The sequence below is a fragment of the Sturnus vulgaris genome, chromosome 9 (genome assembly GCF_052056855.1).
Source record: "Sturnus vulgaris isolate bStuVul1 chromosome 9, bStuVul1.hap1, whole genome shotgun sequence".
Taxonomy (NCBI): domain Eukaryota; kingdom Metazoa; phylum Chordata; class Aves; order Passeriformes; family Sturnidae; genus Sturnus; species Sturnus vulgaris.
Genome location: NC_142251.1, coordinates 12249903 through 12268915, shown reverse-complemented (window position 1 = coordinate 12268915; position 19013 = coordinate 12249903). Strand labels below are relative to the sequence as shown.

The following is a 19013-nucleotide window of genomic DNA, read 5'->3' as shown; positions in this document are numbered from 1 at the left end:
ATTTCCAGAACATGCATTTTCTCCAGTTTCAGTCTTTTGATAACACAAAGTTTAAAACTATAAAAGAGCAGCTGATATAAATAACAAATTCATATGTAGTTCATATTTGCTATTTCAGATCCATCTTTGCAACATTTTCGTTAGTTAAATTCAAATGTAATTTGGCATCCTTGACTGATTTTACAGCTACCACAGTTAGCAACACTCACTGGGTTTAAGTGAGGACCAGTCTCATATATTAAAGTGTGTGCTCAGACTACAGTAACTATTTTAGATATTAAGTGGCATGTGAGCACATTGAAATGTACTTTTTCATTTCAGCAAAAACATTCTTGCAATAGCTTCAGATTCAGCTATGGAGCTTTGTCCAAATATGGACCTGTGAAATACAATATACCAGTATCAGTACTGGGCTTTTTCCCCTCCTATCCTCATCTGACTCCCCTCAGTACTGCAGAGAGAGTTTAATACAGACAAAGCACAGTATATAACTACAAAAATAAACACAAAAATATAGAAAAGATATATATAAAAATATCTTTATTTTTTTCCGAGGGAATATTTCAATTGAAAAACAAAAATAAAAGGAAAACTTGCAGTTTACAGATACAAATGGATGAAATGACAGTAGTTTCCATACCAGCTGACCATGGCAGTAGCCTGTGTCTCTAACAGAGGGATGAGATCTATTTGGCAAATGAACAGGCAGGTATGAAAAATCATTCATTGTAATCAACAGCTGAATCCCTGTATTGTATTAATTTACTTTTGTTTCCTTGCAACTTGGTCCCTTATTGCTAAATCTCTCGTCTATGAACCAAAATCTGGACCTGATGTCTAGGATGTGGCTAACAGAAACTTCCCTTCTAAAATTCTACTTCCTCAGAGAAAGGAAGGACAAGTTAAAGTATTTTCTCCAATACATTGAATCATTCCCTGTTTTGGGCCTAGACTTGTAAATTTCAAATTCTTATTATGAAAAACTTGATAATACAATCTGTTAAATTCTTTTGAGGACAATCTCAGTACATTGCCATGTACTACAGATCAATTAGTATGATAATTACTCGTGAATACTTACTGTTTCTTTAAAAGAAGAATTTAACCAGCGGTTATTTACTACATTCTGTATAGATATTGGTGGATTTTCTAAATCTTCAAAGGAATCCATTAATATGAAGTCCAGAACAACATCATAAAAATTCAGATTTTTCACCTATATTAAATGAGAACATGATCTAAGTAACCTAGTTTCTCTTTCAGCAGTGGAATTCAGCATGCACCATATTGCAACACTGTATTAACATGCAGATTTGCAACTGTTGTTAATGAATATTAAAAATACTTTGTCAGTAAAAGAGAAGTTAAAAAAAAAGTGTGGTTTCTGGTACTAAACTGGTGAATGCCATTTCTCTAAATCAGCAATATAAACAATAAACAGTTGCCTTTCCCACAATTCTGAACTGTAAAAATTTATTTTTAGATCCTATGGCATTAGTAATGGTAAAAGAACTTTTCAGAAATGCAACTCACTCCTCTAGCAGCAAGTTCCATTTCAGTATTATCCCAGTGATCTGTTTGTTCCAAAAAATATATCATTTCATCAAAGACATCTTCAAATTTCTTTGGATTCTGTAAAGTAAAAGCAGAGAAGTAAAGTAAAGTGAGAATCAAGCAAATGTAAAAAGAGATATGATTGATTTTCCCCAAACAGTGAATTCAGGTAGAAGTTACATAAACAACAAAACATTGGTTAAAAAAAGGCTTTTACCTTTCGTGCTTTCACAATTAAAGCAGACAAAATTTTTCTTCCACTTTCAGCAAGAAATATTCTGTTTGCTGTTTCTGAAAGAATTATCTAGAAAAGGGTTCAGAAAATATAGACAGGTTCATTCACAGTTTATACCACATGACCTTAAACATTTCAATCAATTTTCATGTAATTATCACCTCTAGTATAGTTAGCAAGTTCCTAATAAGGCTTGGGTCCAAAGCTAATCATAAAATCTGGACTCCTCTGCAAATACATCTCATTTTACAATGATAAAAATGTAAAAGAGGCAAGAAATTATTTAAATACAGATTACATTAGAAAAATGCTTGCACAAAGAATAAGTCAGTTTCAATGCCATGTCCTTTAGTTTAGGCTTAACAAGACAGACAAATCACTCCTTACTGTTTACCTGGAAAGCTTGTCGAATACAATGAAGCTTAGCAAGGAAGTCACTGTCTCCTAGACATTCAAACATTTCAGTCCTATGCAAAATAGAAAAGTTTTCAAAGACCATTAAAAAAAGCAGCACAAGAATATCCAATTAAGTCTAACTGGTAGAAAAAAATACCTAGTACAAGTAACTTCTAAAATGTGATTTCTAAATAGAATATTCTAACTTTAATTCTTGCTCTTTCTGGAAATAATTAAATAGACATAAATCAATACCTTAACACCCGTGAATAAATTTTTCCTTCTTCTACTAAGTGCATGGCTTCTTCATACAAGGGGCAGTGGCAAAGGGAATCCAGACCATACGTGCTACGAATATCTCTGTGCTCTGAAAGCTGAAAAAAAACGATTTGGAGTTCATTAAAGAGTATGCTGACATCATTTCTGTAAAGATAAAACAAATTAAAGTTTTCCTGATGTTCTACTGAAAGATGCATCCTTTTCTGCATCTGCTTCAAACAAAGGGGTAACAATCAACAAGTGAACAGAACAGGTACACCAGGTCATAAGACTTAACTTTGTAACTCTTAAAATTAGAAAGCTACAGTTTCAACTTTCAAAACTTTTTAATTAATAAAATAGAGGCAGCTTACTTTTGTGTTCAATTTGCCTAGTTAAGTTTTTGAATTGTCTAGTTAAATAAATCTAATGGGTCTCAAAGCTGTTAAAAGAAAATAATTGCCAGGACACAAAGTACATAATGATTTCACCATACAATTCTTTAGAAAGCTGGAAATAGCAACACCCTCCCACCCCTGTTTTAGTTTCACTGGTAAATAAGTTTGGCAGTTACCAAAGCACATTGTATAAACCCTGAGCATTCAGTGTTTTCTACTACAGGCTCCCTAAAAGGTTTTCATTATTGGCAGTTTTAATTCTATGGTTAACGTAGAAACAAACATGAACTTGTAGACATTTTTAAAGAAAGAAAAAAACAAAACCAGATCCATAAATCAAAGCACATAAATAATACAGAGAATTCCTGTTTACAGGGCATCATATTTAATCCACAAAACAGTGTCTAGCTACAATTTCAAGACAAAGATTACATCATATTATTAATGATAAAAAAATAATTCTGATGTTTATACATCATTCAGTTTAGTTAATGATCAGAAAACTAATTCTAGCTTTCTTTTTTTGGCCTTTTTTTTTTCTTTCTCTTTTTCTTCTTCAATATCCTGCACGGGGCAAACAAACCTGTGTTTCTAGGCTATTAAAACTGAGCACAGAAACATCTTTAAAAATAATTCTCAAGGTAATTTAACTATGTAAGAGATTAATCTCTATCTTAGAATTACTTAAAAAAATCATATTGAAGTATAACTTTTATGTTAAACCTCCATTAAAATTTTCAAGTAAATAAATGCTGAGCAGCTTCTCCTGCCACTGAGGCTGTACAGCCAAGTATGATGAACTTCAGGCAAATCACCTTTTACAGACATTTATGAAACTGAGTGTGACTGAATTAGAAATGGTGATTTCCACAGTTACAGACAGGTGACCTTCACCTGCTGCCAGCACCCGAGGTGATAACTTTACATCTTTACACGTGAAGATGGCTGATCATTGCCTTTGGGGCCACAGATTAGCACAGGGACCAATACCTGGGAATTGGGTGAGGCCCTTGAATACATTCAGCTTTTTTTTTAAATAAAACAACAATTTCTCTCATGCTAACATGAAATAAAATATCAGGAGAGAAAGGTCTGTTCTTCCCCCGAGAAGATGATTTTGACTACAGATTGAAGTTCTAATAAATAATATTTGGAAAGGGAGAACAAATTCCTCTACCAGTGACTTCTCTTGGCATGCAAAAAGTGCAGGGGAGAAAAAGCAAACAAACTGAAAACCAGAAACTAAATGTTGAACTAGAAAAGGTGCTTCCAGACAGGCACTGAAGTTGCACCATTAATGCCCCTGGAGTGATCAGGGATTTTCTCCTGATGATTTCTAGTATTTAAAAATATATTGCTATATCAGTATTTTTTTATGTAGACAGAAAAAGTATATAGATATAATAATATATAGATGTAACATAGATTATTATGCTTTAAATGACCTTGAAACCAGTAGAGGCCATTCTCTGAGATTAAATAAGGTGAAAGCTTGGTTATATCAACATCCTGCTTTAAGTAAAACTCGTTAAAGATGATTTGTAAAGATGCATCCACATTCCTAATGTAGAAGACTGCATTATAAGGAAAATTCACAAATCACATTCAATATTTAACAAGATGCAGAGCATATAACATTTTCTAGATAAGAACCTCCTAAGATGACAAGAAAAGGAAAATGAACTCTTAATTGTAAAAGTCTCTGAGGACTTGCTGCCTTTGAGGAAAAAGGTGGTCAGGAAGGTTAGTTTTCAGTTAGATTGCTCACTGTGAGTACCTTATATAAACTGGCACATGTTCATGATATTCATTCAGGCACCTGCTTTTTATTCTGCAATACCCCTAAGCACCACACAACTCTCCTCAGCAGGGATTTGGTTCTAATCAGAAGTTACCAGAAAGCTCCAGCATCACATCTTGGCATCACAGGTAAGGTGGACACCTGCAAGCCTTCAGAGTCCTTTTCTGCCATTCTGTAGTGGTCACGTCTGTGCACAGCCACTGCCACTTTGAGACTCCTGACACACCTTTAGGGATGAAAAGAGCTGTGTGACACCCACCTACAGTGCTGGCAGAGGCCAGAGCACAGAGGCTTGTGATGATGGACTGGATGTGCCAGCCCCTAAGTGTCTGCTACTTCCTCAGTGTCAGGGAGGTACATGGAGAAGAAAAAGAAAATGCAGACAAAGAAGAGATAAAAGATGATTGATTCTATAGCAGCAATCTCATCTTGTAAGGCTTTACTTGTACCCATTCAAGGCTCAAGAAAGAGAGACCAGTTGGTGACCACCACAAGGACATTTATGATGACCTGCAGTGGACACCTAAGATCATTACATTAAAACAACACATACATCTTCAAAATTCCAAAGCTTGCAGTTCTACCTTGTGTCTAATTAGGCCTGCTGTGCTGCAGAGCAGCCTCTGAAGATTACAACATGGATATTGTTCAGATGCTAATCAGTTTTCTCTCAATTCAGTTTTAGGGCTCTATCTGCAGTAAAGAGATGCTGAAATCATTGCTCTAAAGCATCACACCTTTACCACTTGCAATCGTTTTTAGGTCTGGGATGCCCTGACTGCTTTGGTTTAAGGAACAGGCTCGGTACTCTTATTTGCCACCCACAAGTTGTTTCTTAATAAATAGAAAAAATTCTCAGCTGTGCATCAAGACCTTGTTGACTACCAAAATAACCACCTACACGAATGTAACAAAAATAAACAATGCTAGACCTTTTTGGAATTCTTGCTTGCTTCCCCTAATAGAGAGGTCACTTTACTGGCACATTCAGCATTCCTTACATTCTAAGAAATTATGTTTACCCCATATTAAAAAAGCTGATGATGATCTCTTTAAAATATATTCAGAGAAAATATTTCCATAAAAAGAGTAAGTAGCTGCAGGATGAAAGTGAAACATGTTTGGGGACTTGGAAGATATGATGGTGATTAGTAACTAAAATGTTTGAGATGGCATTTTAATAAATTGTAATAATGAAGTGGTGTGTTCCATCTAAGGTCTGGAAGAAAACAGGAAGGCTGTTACTGATAAAAAGCAGCAAAGGCTTTATTCACAAGTCTAAAAAATCTCCCAAGCTTTGGACTAAGTTAACATTTTAACAAGAAAAGCAAAGTTTATTTGATAATAGACCTACAGATTCAGTACTAGTTAAAACATAAAAATAAGACATGATAAATGCACATGCACTGACAAGGAAGAAGCAGCAACAAAGCTCACTGTCAGGGAGAGCAGGAAAGAGGTTCTGTTAGGAAGATGGAAAAGAAGCCAGGAAAGAGAGGGCAGAGGCCTTTATCTGGCACACTCCCTGCTGCATTGTTGCCAAAGGTGGCAGCTATTTTGAACACAGTAGATGGGAAAGCAAGACTATGAAAAGCATACTGACCCTCATCAACACAAGCTGACAGCAGCCAGGCTCAAATGGGGAAGAAAATAGCACTATTTATCACAGTTGAAGTATTAATAACTTAATTAGAGCAAATAGTGTGTTTACCATCCCTCCTGCAGTGCTTCTGGAGCCTAAGTGTGTTTGAGAATAGAAGCCTGTCTGGTCATGGGGATGGTAACTGTGTCTAAATTGTCTTTATAAGGATTCAGGCAGGTGTTGTAGGTGTCCAGATAGACACAACTCTGTATGAGAAGTCATCAAATGAGTGATTCTCAGCACCCTCTTGATCACCAGCCATAGCCAAGATGAAGTTCTGGCACACCCTCCTGCTATCCTGTAGAGCTCATCAAAAGGGCACGTGATGCTAACCCTGCCAAACTGTCCCAGTTTTGTACAACTCTTTCCTATATTTTGTTCCAGTATAACAGCATGGCATTCTTGCTGCCTCCTAAGCACAATCCCTATCAGTTTCCATTCAAGCATTTATCTGTGTCTTGTTTTATGAATGTTCTCTCTCCTGCGGGCAGGGAGCTAAATTTGGCCTGACTGTGTGTCAGCACTGAAACTTGAACACAGTTTCCACTCTCCAAAATCAGAGTCACACAGAATACTTAGTCCTACTCCTTGGGACAGGATGCAGTGTAGAAGGAAGCCAAGGAACTGTCAACACACAGCTTGCAGCATGATGAGGCCACAAAAAATGGTGCTATGTTCTAATTTCCTGGAAGGTGAAATTATTAATTCCAGTAGGGCATAATCACAGACCAGTATAAACACACACAAGAATTTCAGATTTAAAAGCTTTGCTAAACATTTCTATCAGGACATGGAGTTTAGGACAGTTACTAAAATTGTAACTGCAGTCAGGAAGCTTATGATGCCTTATTTGGCCCTTAGGTGAGACAAATCTGAAGTTGGAAAAGCCTCAGACCTGTTAAATGAAAACATCCTAAATGAAAACATCCCACTGCTTCCCTAGTGCAAGGAAAAAAAAAATTAGATAAGCAAGAGGAAGCTACTTGACATCATCATGTCTAGAATAAAAGAAGCTGGTGTGTCAATTCTAATCCTGTTAAATCAAGGCAATTACTGTTCTCTACTAACAGCTGAATACACTGGGAAGACATTAATGCTCCTTCTCATTGCCATAATATCAAGCATTTCTCTGCCACATATCCTCCTGAGGATGAACAAAGTATTAAATCAAGGTAACAGTGTTTTTGTACAAGAACACCAATTCACAGCTTTCTTTACCCTACACCACACAATGATGCCCTATAGCTACAACTACAGAGTCAGCTGACCCTGTAGTTTAAACCTAGTGACTCCTATTTAACCCAGAACATTGATGGTGTTCTGGCTCCAAAACCAAACTGCAAGTTGCTCGTGTTCTATTAATCTTCAGGATTTCTGTCACCTAAGAATTTCACTAGATTCTTCAATAAAATCTGAGAAATGAGAGTTTGTTCTATTGGCAAAGGCTAGAACAGCTGGAAAGGAAAAGAATATCTCCACAATTTTGTCCTGGAAGAACAAGTTGATATTTTCAGGATACTTAAAGACAATTACATGTCCAATTTTGATTCCAGTGTTTTTTAGCAGATACTGGGACAATATAGCTTCAGGAGAGGATGATGATTCCACTGAGGTGATACATCCTGGGGTTTTCTGTTTGCTTGGTTGATTGGTTGGTTTTGCCTATTTTTGAAGCCAAGCAGCACATATGAGCATAAGAGGTTGTTCTAATCCTCACATACTTGCAAAAGCATTATGAAAGTTCATGGGAAAAGAAGAAAAACAAACCAGATCCAAAGTGTACAAACTATAATGGTTTACAGCTCCTCTCATGAGCTGGTAGAGTTGAAGCGAGCTTGAATTGTGGTTTTGTCCAAATTACAGCAAAAAGTAACCAGTCTCTATGGATACAATCCTCGTTAGGAATGGATGCTTGGCACCACAACTTAATGTGAGTTACTAAATCAAGGTAATTGTGTTATGGAAAAACAAACCCTGCAATAGACAGTCAAAACAATTGCAAAGAATGTGTGTGCAATTCTTTCTTTTTACAACTGACTTCAGTAGCTCAGCTGTAGTATGTACATGAGAGCAGTATCTATTACAAAATGGATCTATTGAGGCCAACTGCCTCTCCTGTTTAGGGAGAAGAGTGCTATTCAAGATCACTTCAGCTCCCCAGAGCCTACAGAAGGAGATACTCCTCATTCAAGTAAGTGTGTCACTGCTCATGAGCCTCTCTCAAATACTCCAAGGGAGCTGTGGCAGACTGCAGCTACACAGACAGGCTGTAACCCAGGGGTTTTATGTGTTGTTTGTGCTCTTACCCCAGAGGATTAGAGCAACTTACATGAGGCACATTACATTGTCAAGGAAGCTTCCTGGTGTGGCCAGTCAGGAGGCTCCCTGGCAGTCCCACTCCACTCCAGGGACTGTCCCTCCCCAGTGGGGGCTGCAGGGAGCTGTGGGGTCCCTGCTCACCTCCCCACCCAGCCAGACAAGCTCAGCTCAGGGCTGCCAGAACAGCCTGACACCTCTGGCTCCTGCTAAGTCATTTCATCATGGTGCAACAACACAGTAACAGCTCCAACTGCTGCCTTCATGTTGTGCATGGGACATGCTGAAACAGGTAGCTGTCAATTTCTAACAGTTTCCTCTCAAAAAAACCCTCCAGGTCTAAACAATACAAAGCCTTCTTCATACATCTTAATAGTATGGTAAAGCAGTAAGAAAAAAGAACAGAAAAATATAAATCATGGTGAAGGGAACCACTACAGCCTCAACTGATTGTTCTTCACTCATGAAAATGTGATCTATTTTTCAAAAGCAACTTCTATTTAGGAGGAGCTGGGGATGCATTATGCCAGCACACATAAAAAACCCCCAAAACAACTGGTTCCAGCGAAGCCTGGAAAAGCTCTTTTTTCCCCATCAGAAAAATACATTTTACAATGATTAGCAAAAAATTAAGATTCTTCTGTTCACTGTTCAAATAGATCAATAAATCTTTAAAAAAGCAATCTTTAGGAGTCTTACCTCAGCTGTGGAAACAAAGGAGTCCGTGGATGCAATGCTTAATGTATCTCGAAGGCAGAAATCATCCACATTATCCTTTACAGTAATGTCTGTATTTTTATCTTTAAAATTGAAAAAAAAAGTTTATTAGACTATCAGAAAATTCCATTTAAATCTTGAAAATGTGTTTCATGTGTACTTTTACACAGTATTTCATTTGGAAGGCACAACATTATACTATTGTAAGAGTAAATTATTTTATGACCCATTAACATATATAAAGGTGACTGTGTTTTTCAGCCTCTAAAGTGGATTTTCAAATATCACCCACAATGAAGTGGAAGAAGAAAAAAAGACTTGGCCAAGGTTTTTGCCTTGCTTTTATAGACTTCTGATGATCACTATATTTTATGATATTACTTTGCTCTATTGATCTAGACCCTCAGTTAAGTTTTTGACTTGGTTGTGTTATGTAACAAACTGCTCAATGTCTCAGCCACCACCTTTATTTTTCTGAATGAAAGTCTATTAATTAAAAGAACACCACCACATTTTAGTTTCACTTGAATTTGTTTCACTTTCTACTTCTCATGCCTTTTTTCACTTGCTGGTTCTTCCAGAGAGAAGTGAAGCTTTCAATCTTCACTGCATCCTCTTCCCTCAAAAAGCTTCTCCATTGAAATAACACATCCAGAAGTATTTCCTACAGTACAAGAATTTTTAAAGACTTTAAAATAAGTGGTATCTTTTCTTAAAATCATCTGCAATGCAGTTTCTCCCAGTTCTGCTTTACTTTATTCTCAGATTTCAATGTTGCACTTCTTGGATGGTTTTGTTTTCACGGTACAGAAACACTTTCACAGAAGGATTAAATTCGTAAGTCAGTAAGTCAGACTTTGGCTTGATGTGACCCATCCTATGTTTCCAGTAGAGCAGATGCATTTATTTTGGGTTACTTTACCTTCAGACATTACACATGTGTTCCTAAAAGTCTGTTTTATCTCCAACAGTCAGCAGCAACCATCTACCCAATGTCATCCAACCTGTTGCTAGGGCAATACTTCATTAAAAACATCATTACATAGCAGAGTGGCCAAATGCCAATTTACTGGGATGGTTTACTCATCACTTGAAATGTTACAAAGCCACGTTTCTTAACTATTACTTTGGTGGTTGTTATGGTTTTATTAGTTATGGACTTGGAATGACAGCTCAAAAACTGTACAGAACAAATATCTGTCTTTGGGAATATTCACTGAGGGAAAAAATTATTCAAAGTTTGGACAAAGATTTTACTAGAGTTAAGCAAATTGCAATCACGATTTCACCACTATTCATATGCAGCTCATTCTTACTAGTTCTTTCTTTTGACCTCTTAAAACCAAGAGGAAAAGTACTGCAGCTTCCAAGCTGGTTGGGAAACAATCATATACTGAAATCTGAAATGCTGGAATAGAAAACCAAACTGTGGTTTGTAAAGCACTAGCTTGAGGTCTGCTTAGAGTAGGTGGGTAACATGATGTTTCTTTCTTATTTCTAACTCATGCTTTGCATTAATTCTCTTCTAATATTACATTGAATGATCTTCTAAGATCACTTTTCCTCAAAAAATTGCTGAAATTGCAATAAACCCAGGGTAGTACAGGCAACTGTAGCCTGGCTGCAGATTTTTTGGCTCTCCTTTTTTCAACCTCTCCTTTTGCCTAAGTTGTTTTTACTGTTATATGTGAATTTATGGCTCAATAGCAAAAACATATCCCCAGACTGATCCTAAATTATTTAACCCTGGGTTATGTGGTTGATTACATATAAATGGGAATAATGCTATTTATCTAAAATTAATTCCACATACATTAAAAAAACCCTGTAAATTAAGGAACCACAGCCCAGAAACCACAGAATCAGGGATTCTTCCATAGATGTTGCATCCAGCCTGTTAGACATGACGTGAAGCTCTACAGTTAATAAAACTTTGACTTAATCTATCTTTGTTGAAAAATTAATATTTCCAAGTTTTATAATATGCCCTAAAACTATGACTAAGCCAGTATGTTTTAAACATGTTAATTAGTTGAATACAGAATATCTGTGTTTTCACTCAAAGAAAATCCTCATAGCTACAGAAAAAGACACAAAATTTGCATGTTATGAGAAAGAAAAAGATTAAAAATAAGGTTGGTAATGCTGAGTGAAACGATACCTTTGGCAAGTGATATGTGCACACAAAGCACAGTCTCCCTAAAGAAAACAAAATAGCCTTGTCAGCTATTTCTGACTCAGGCCACCACCCCCTAATACCCTGAAACATCCTTGGCCAAGCAGGTGCTTATCAATACCCACGCTGTGAAGAGAGCACACTATTATGAAAAGTCACTGTGGAATTTCACTAGGGTGAAAATTAAGTTACAGCTGGAGTACATACCATGCAAGTACCAGCAGAACATTCTTAGACACAAGAACAAGAATAAAAAAAAAAGAGATGGGGGCACAAAGAGACTCCTGGAATGAACAGCTGCAAGAGGAACACACCCACCAGTGCCTGCAACTGCCCACACACTCATCTCCAGCTCCTACGGATTCTAATATCTTCAGGAAGGGAATACTAGCAAGTATGTGAGCTTCAAATATACTTATCTGAGGAGCCAAGGAGTTATTTTGGGTTCACTTATATTTGTAAAGAGGATGAAGTAGAGTTTCAGATATTACCATCGTGGCTCTTGATTGTAGTGCCTTAAAATGTGTATGTGGTCCTTAAATTTGATTAAGGTATTAAAAAATGGAACAATATGGAAGACTGCTAGCTTTAAAAGGTTTTGCAAACGACTATCTATTTAAAACTAAACAAGATCTTAGAAAAAGAGAGACCAGAACCGAGCTACTTTCACATATATTTACAAAGTACTAATTTAGAATAACTATTTGTCTTTGTTCTGGTAGGTTTTCATGGTAAGACAGAGCACAAAGCTAACCCCCTAAACTCTCAGAGCAAAATCTGACCTTCATAACTGCACAGAAATTAACTTTTTAGTATTCAACTGGGAAGCATTCACCTTCACATGATGTTTTAAAACTCTGAAAACTGTTTCCATGTTATCTTCCTGCCAACCCTGAATGAAACATGGCAGGAGTTCACAAGTGAGTTTGGCACTTTGCTGACACATTTAAAAAAGGAAAGCACTTACCCACCAGTAAAGAACTCACTGGGAGTTACAGACTTTAGTTCCAAGTACCACCATTAGAGTCACGGTTCCCTATTCTGCCCAGCCCTCCCATTTCAGTGGAAAATCAGTGCAGTTAATATATCACAAGCAGGAAAGCAGGATGAGAAAGGAGAAACTTTATATACTCTGAAGAGGAAAAACCTGCAAAGGAATCCACTTATGAAAAGTCATGGTACCCTCAGAGCTGCAGGGCCCACGTTGTGTGCTCAGACCCCTTCGATGTGTGGCTTCCTGCCCAGTGAAAGGAATTACAATAATCCAGTTCAGACAGCACAGCAGCAGGAATCAACATGGTTCAGTTCCATGTGAGTGTGCCACATTCTTCTAGCTAGTCACAAGTGGCACAGTGGTTTGTCACCCCTTGCTGAAACATCCAAAAGCAGCTTTATTTACATTTACAAATGGTCATAATTCTGAGAGTGCTGATCATCACTTCTACCAAGTGGCTGCTGAAGTATTACATGAAGTCTTACAGGATGCACCCAGAAAGCAGTGAATTTTATGTCATTCTGTATTTATAAAAAGAAAACAATCCCAGCCTTCAGGTGGTCCCTTTTGATGACAGCCACAGGTCAAAAAAGCAAGCCAAGAATGGAGCAGGGTACCCACAGAGACCACTGTAGATCTAATGTTGCATTATGTGTTTACATTCTGCAGTAACACAAATATCTGGGGCAGCTGGAGGCACCTCATCTAACTGCATAAATCCAAAGCTGTTACTGACTTCAGCATGAAAATGTGTTTCAGGTCAGGGTATTTTAAAAACATTTACCCAAATCTTGTACTCTACCACTAAATCAGCATGTATCACGAGTTCAACATGTCTCATGGTTCTTTGTTGCACCTGCTCTGATGCAACCTGAAGTGACAGATTCCTTTAGCAAACAAAGCAGCAGTCCTCCCACACCCACCAAACCCAGAGAAGATACTCCAGCCTTGCTCTCAGTGGGTGCTCACAGCACCAGCACCAGCAGGGCCCTCTTCTAACTCAGAGCTTCTGCTCAGCAGTGTGAGAGCAGCAACTCAGCAACCAAAGCTGTCTGGTGGGGAAGACCTGAGGAAAACGGAGCACAGGACAGCATCAGATAATCAGTGTTTGCAATTTCACCTTCCTCCTAGTACCACAGACCTTTGTCAAGGTAAGCTTTGGCTGAGCCTTCAAATTACATCCTTAACAGAAACCTCAGTAGTTTTCATGCAGGAAATAATCTTCTGCTTATGTGTGAATAGAAAGTAAAAACCTACTTTCTCAGAAAAAACTGACTCAACAGAGCTTTCATAATTGTTTCCAAGCACAACTATAATATTCAGGGTTCACATAAAAGCCTTCTACTTAAAACACACTCATACAGGTCAAAAAGGTCCATTTTCCAAGACACTGGTTCCCTCCTAAGTATCACGATGCAAAACCCAAGATGTTCTTCAGTCACTGTGTTCTGTGTTACTTCGATATTATTCTTAAAACAAAAGTAGTGCAGGTGATTAAAAGCTGAATTAAAAGCATGTGTATAGATGACAGTAATATATTCTTCATAAGTAGAGAATGTTTATAAAAATTTAATAGTACAGTCCATTCAGTTTACACACATGAGCAATAAAATCCACCTGAAAACTGTGATGTACTGATTTGCAATATTTGTCATCTGGAAAAAGATGCAATTTGCCTAAAATAGTCTCATAATCTTCAAGAGATTTTCCAAATACTTTGGAAAGAAATAATAACAATTTCTGTGATGTTGATAATAATTTGGCTCTTTTCAGTCATTCAAAATGCTGATTTTGTCCATAAAGTTATATTATCTGCAGAATACCACGTTTAATGGTGTATAAAACAAAATAACATGACTACTGCTCTTATATCCTATTGCTGTCATCTTGCAAAGGTAAATAAACAGCACAAAATTACAGGAGTAATCATTTCAGTCTCTTCATGTAAAAATTAAATGTACCTGAGAAAGGAGTGTAAGTTCAATTTATTTCCTGTAATCCATGCACACTGGTACATCAAATTACAGAAGATTAGGAAATACTATATAAATTTGATATTCTGGAATGGTGATAAATGAAATTATTCTTTCAAGATTTAAATCTGCTAAAGAATTCTTCCATAAATTTTATAACAGAGTTGGAATATCTTCTGATAGTTGCAATTTTTTTAAGCAAAGAAATTATCAAAGGCTGCAAATATCAATTTATTATAGAGAATATGACCTGTGAAAGCTGTGTCTGAATCATCATAGCGGGATTTATTGCAAAACCAAAATTTTAAAATAGAAAGACCTCACCATGAGAAACTCTACAATCTCAAGGAAGAGGCAGAGTAAATTCACGTGGTGCTATATTGCTGAAACCTGATTTTTAAGAAAACCAAGCAGCATCTGATATGTATTTTATACCCTGACTTAACACATTACTCGTGCTGACAGTTGAGAAATCAGCTTAGTAAACACAAAGTAGATGCATACATGTGTTCACCTCTGTTTTACAGACTAATGATCCTGAAACAGATTTTTGACACGTATCTTGTGTAAACTACCTGTCACTAGGAGGTCTCTCCCTGTCACACAGCCTTTCATTTAATGGAAAATGTAAACATTGATTCATAACTGCACGGTTCTACACTTATACAGTGTTGCAGTTTTTAACAACCTCTTTAACTTGAACCTAATTATCAGTGTATTTTCCCTGATTTTAAGGTTTAAATCCCTATCCTTTATAGAAAAGTTTTGCTTCTGAGGACTCTTCTGTTTTCAAGTCTAATAGTTTAGATAGCCGTTTCTGTACTTGTATTTGATTTGAGAGAGAAGATTTGGCAACCAAGCAAAGTTTGCTCAGTTGTCCAGTCCAGACAGAGTCTGTTTGGATGGATGTGAAGCACAAAGTTGTCACTCCTCTTCACAGGGGGTACTCCACTCTCCTGTAGTTCAGAAAGCATCACATCTCTGCTGTCCACAGCAAAGAACAGTTTGAATTCCAGTACTGCTTATTTCAAAGCTGAGACTTTGAAGCCCCAGGCTTTATAGCACAGCCCTGTGGAGCCTGCCTGACACTTTAGTCATCAGATTTAAACGTCACTGCCTTTTCTCAGCTCTTCACATCTCAAAACAAATGCAACCTACTGCTATTTTTGCACAGCCACTTTCTAGTGACAATGGAATGGTCTGTTCAACCCCATTCAGTGTGACAATACATTAACTCATAGGGATGTAGAGCAGATTCAAGATGCAATGTCATATTTAGTGAAGAAGGAAGTACAAGGTTAATTTTCAGGCTTCCACATCTAGAAATTAGTACCTTCAATACCTTTCCTACACCAGAGGCCTCCATAAGCAGGTTAGGTAGAAAAATCTCCTCAATAGACAGAGAGGAGTCTCAAAAGTTAGTGAATTTCTCCCTTTGGTCTCAGTTCTCTCACACCTGTGAGTCAGTGGGTATTTAAAAGCAGGATGTTTATACCAGTGCATTACTAAGAGTATCCCTTTCTTTTTTCCAAGGCAATTCATTGCCCCCTTCTTGGTTTTCCCACCATGCATTTCTTCAAAGAGCAGGTATTACCACATGTAGTGATGAAAAGGGACAGTAATAACCAGCAACTGTTGCTCAGCTCCTGAAACTTGTTGTGTTTCTAATTGTTTCTTCAAATCACTTTTTTCAAACCCGTCTCTTAACATGTTATATGAAAAAAGAGCAAATATTTTACTATTCTGGCATAAAAGCTACTTTTCTGGACACACATAAGAGTATGGGGCCATCCAAGATGATCTGGCCAAACTAAGATTTCTGGGAAGGTTCTTCTTTAGCCAGTACCTCATGCCATATGGATATTGACATTTCAAAGCAAGAAAGACAGTCTGACAAAAGGAACCCACACATTCATTTGTTCTTCCATTAAAAGAAACATTTGCTGTCCAGCAGTTGATAATTCCACTTACATGTATGAAGACAGTATCAGAAAAATCTGGTACCTTCTCATCCCTGAATTATTAGACAAAGACAGAACCAGCTATACAACAGCCTCAGTGAAATAAACATCAAAAGATGCAGACATACATGTGTGTTTTAGGCTCACTTAGAAACTGTGTTCAGAATGGGGCACGTTTGACACAGCCAAACTCTGTAAGAACAGCCTAATAATATCAGTCCTCCCTTCAGTTTCAGGGCAGAACTATTTTACAGAATGCTACAGACTCCAGTGACACTGCTCAGGAATGTGACTGGCTTCTGCAAACCCAGCTGCACACAGATATCATTTAAGAACTTAAATTAGTAAGACATATGCTTAGCTTTAAGCAATAAGACTTAAAGAATATCTCAAGTGCCCTACTGACTGGGGCCTACTGGCAATCCACTTGTCCCCAACAATGGGAAAGAGTGATATAAGAATCCTTATAAAAGTTGTACTCTATGAAGAGTTCTCAATCCTTAGCTTACTAAATAAGACCACTTATGAAGCTTAAACTAAAAATCCAAAGCAACAACACTAAAAGGTTGCTAAATGCATTAGTAATAACACATTAACACTTGAATCATAATGCAAGTAATGAATAGAGCAATCTGACCATTGGCAATCACCTAAGTTATGTACATTCTTTTTTATTCAAACCTTGCTTTATTTTACCTTACTCTGGTTTACCACAGATAACTAATACATTGACTAGATGGCAACTTTAACTATATCTGTTTGAGCAGCTGCTAATCAGTGCCAAGCCATGTGGAAATATGCATACATTTACCTTTAAATACTCACAGCATTTCTCCATGTAGAACAAGGGCAGCTTTAAATAGCAGGAGAGAGAATAAAGCCTGGTGTGATCGACATGTGCTCTCGAATCAGTTACACCACAGCACTCTGCTACAAACTCGACTATTAAGTAAGGTGGGACATGTCAAAGTCCAGGTATCTCACAGAGAATTAGAGACAATATTTCTTTTTAAAAAACCCTCTAGTTTGAACCATCAAAAGGGAAATCAAACACATCTCAAACCCAGTTACTTTTTCTAAGAGTTTTAGCAATCAACTGCACAAATACATGCATGAAAGAAAAATGGCACATATATAATAAATTCTACTCCCTCCATTGTTATTGTTCACTTCTGCTATAACTTTGCACAAAAATATATTTACTCCCACATATAGTTTCAACTTTGAAACATTTCAAGCTAAAACAGAAGTTTAAGAAAACTGTAAAAGACCATCAGGAATTAAATGCTTACACAAGCTATGTGAGCCTTCCAGTTATAGGGTAAACAATTAAAAAACCATACCCCAAAATAAATGCTTGGCAAATAAATGTGCAGAGCTGTAGTGACGGGGCATGGCTAGTGCCAGATAACAAGTCCTGTTAACTGCAATTCTTGAAGACTGCTGTGTGGATATACCACAACCTTTTATGCCAGCTTGATGGGTCAGTCTTCCACTTAAAGGGCAGCAAGATTTAAACATAGTAGACACATTCATTAAGAAAAGTTCTCAGCTTTTGGGTATGTGCACATGCACACAATGTTTTAATTTCACTTTAAGTCCTTGAAAATAAATTGCAGACAGAAGTGTATCTATTTTAGCTCTAGCTACTGAATTGATAAAACTATAGTGCAGAGATCTGTATTTGCTGATTTTATGATTCTGTCAATATTCCATTTTGATATTTTGCTCCAAAGCAATTGGAAAGCTCCAAGTATTGTTTCTGCACTTCCAAAACTAAGCTAAAAAACTAAGAGAGTTGATTACCTTAGAAGTCTTTTCAAATTCTGAACTATCACTGCCTTTATCTCCCCCCCAGCCCACTCTGGCTCACCCTCCTTCATTTTGCCCAAAAGCGTTTCAGACAAGCCTTTCTTAAAAGTAGACTGCAATGCAATAAGACATTGTTTTCAGAGAAGTTCTAGAAGGGGAATTGCCCCAATGGACCAAAATACGTTCCTGTTGAAACCTCACACTGCCAGTACTCCAGGCTGAAAAATAAATACTTATCTCACCCTCACTCATGGCCATCTATCTCATCTTTCCTGCCTCTAGAACATTTATACTCACATAATATACAAACTAATAGAAGTTAAGCACATGTACACCTTTTCTAGTAAGACAAAGAATCTGCAAACCATAACTTGTTAAGAATGTATTACAAAAACATGAGAGAGGAGAAATAAAAAAACCAACTTCCTGCATTTGGAGGTCTTTTTCCACCTATATATGACTTCAAAATGCAGGCAAGTAGTTATCAATTCAAGCCCCAACACATGGGGAAAATGATTACTTTCCTTTACTCAAAAAGAAGGTAAATATGTACTTTTAAAATAGTGGTTTGTTGGTTTGTGGGGTTCTTTTGTTGTTTTTTGGTTTTTTTGGGTTTTTTTTTTAGGAGAAAGACAATTGTAGCTGCTCACATATTGTAAAGAATAACCAGAAATAGTCGAGATGCATTTTTTGTTAGGAGGCCTGAGCAGGGATGCACAGGAACAGCTAACTGAACAAAGTCTGGGAAATAAAATCATGTTGGTGGATTGTGGCTCCATT

General features: G+C 37.1%; 1 protein-coding gene across 3 annotated transcripts in view; it reads right to left on the bottom strand.

Annotated features, from left to right (window-relative positions):
• Window positions 1-19013, bottom strand: part of MIGA1 (mitoguardin 1) — a 35533-nt gene that overhangs the window by 4496 nt on the left and 12024 nt on the right. For all 3 annotated transcript variants that reach the window (XM_014872179.2, XM_088169855.1, XM_014872180.2), the window contains exons 8-13: window positions 9300-9400; window positions 2441-2559; window positions 2184-2256; window positions 1772-1858; window positions 1534-1632; window positions 1082-1216 (exon numbers count right to left, since the gene is read on the bottom strand). In XM_014872179.2, coding sequence (XP_014727665.1) covers window positions 1082-1216; window positions 1534-1632; window positions 1772-1858; window positions 2184-2256; window positions 2441-2559; window positions 9300-9400 — 614 coding nt within the window. The remainder of the gene's footprint in view (window positions 1-1081; window positions 1217-1533; window positions 1633-1771; window positions 1859-2183; window positions 2257-2440; window positions 2560-9299; window positions 9401-19013) is intronic.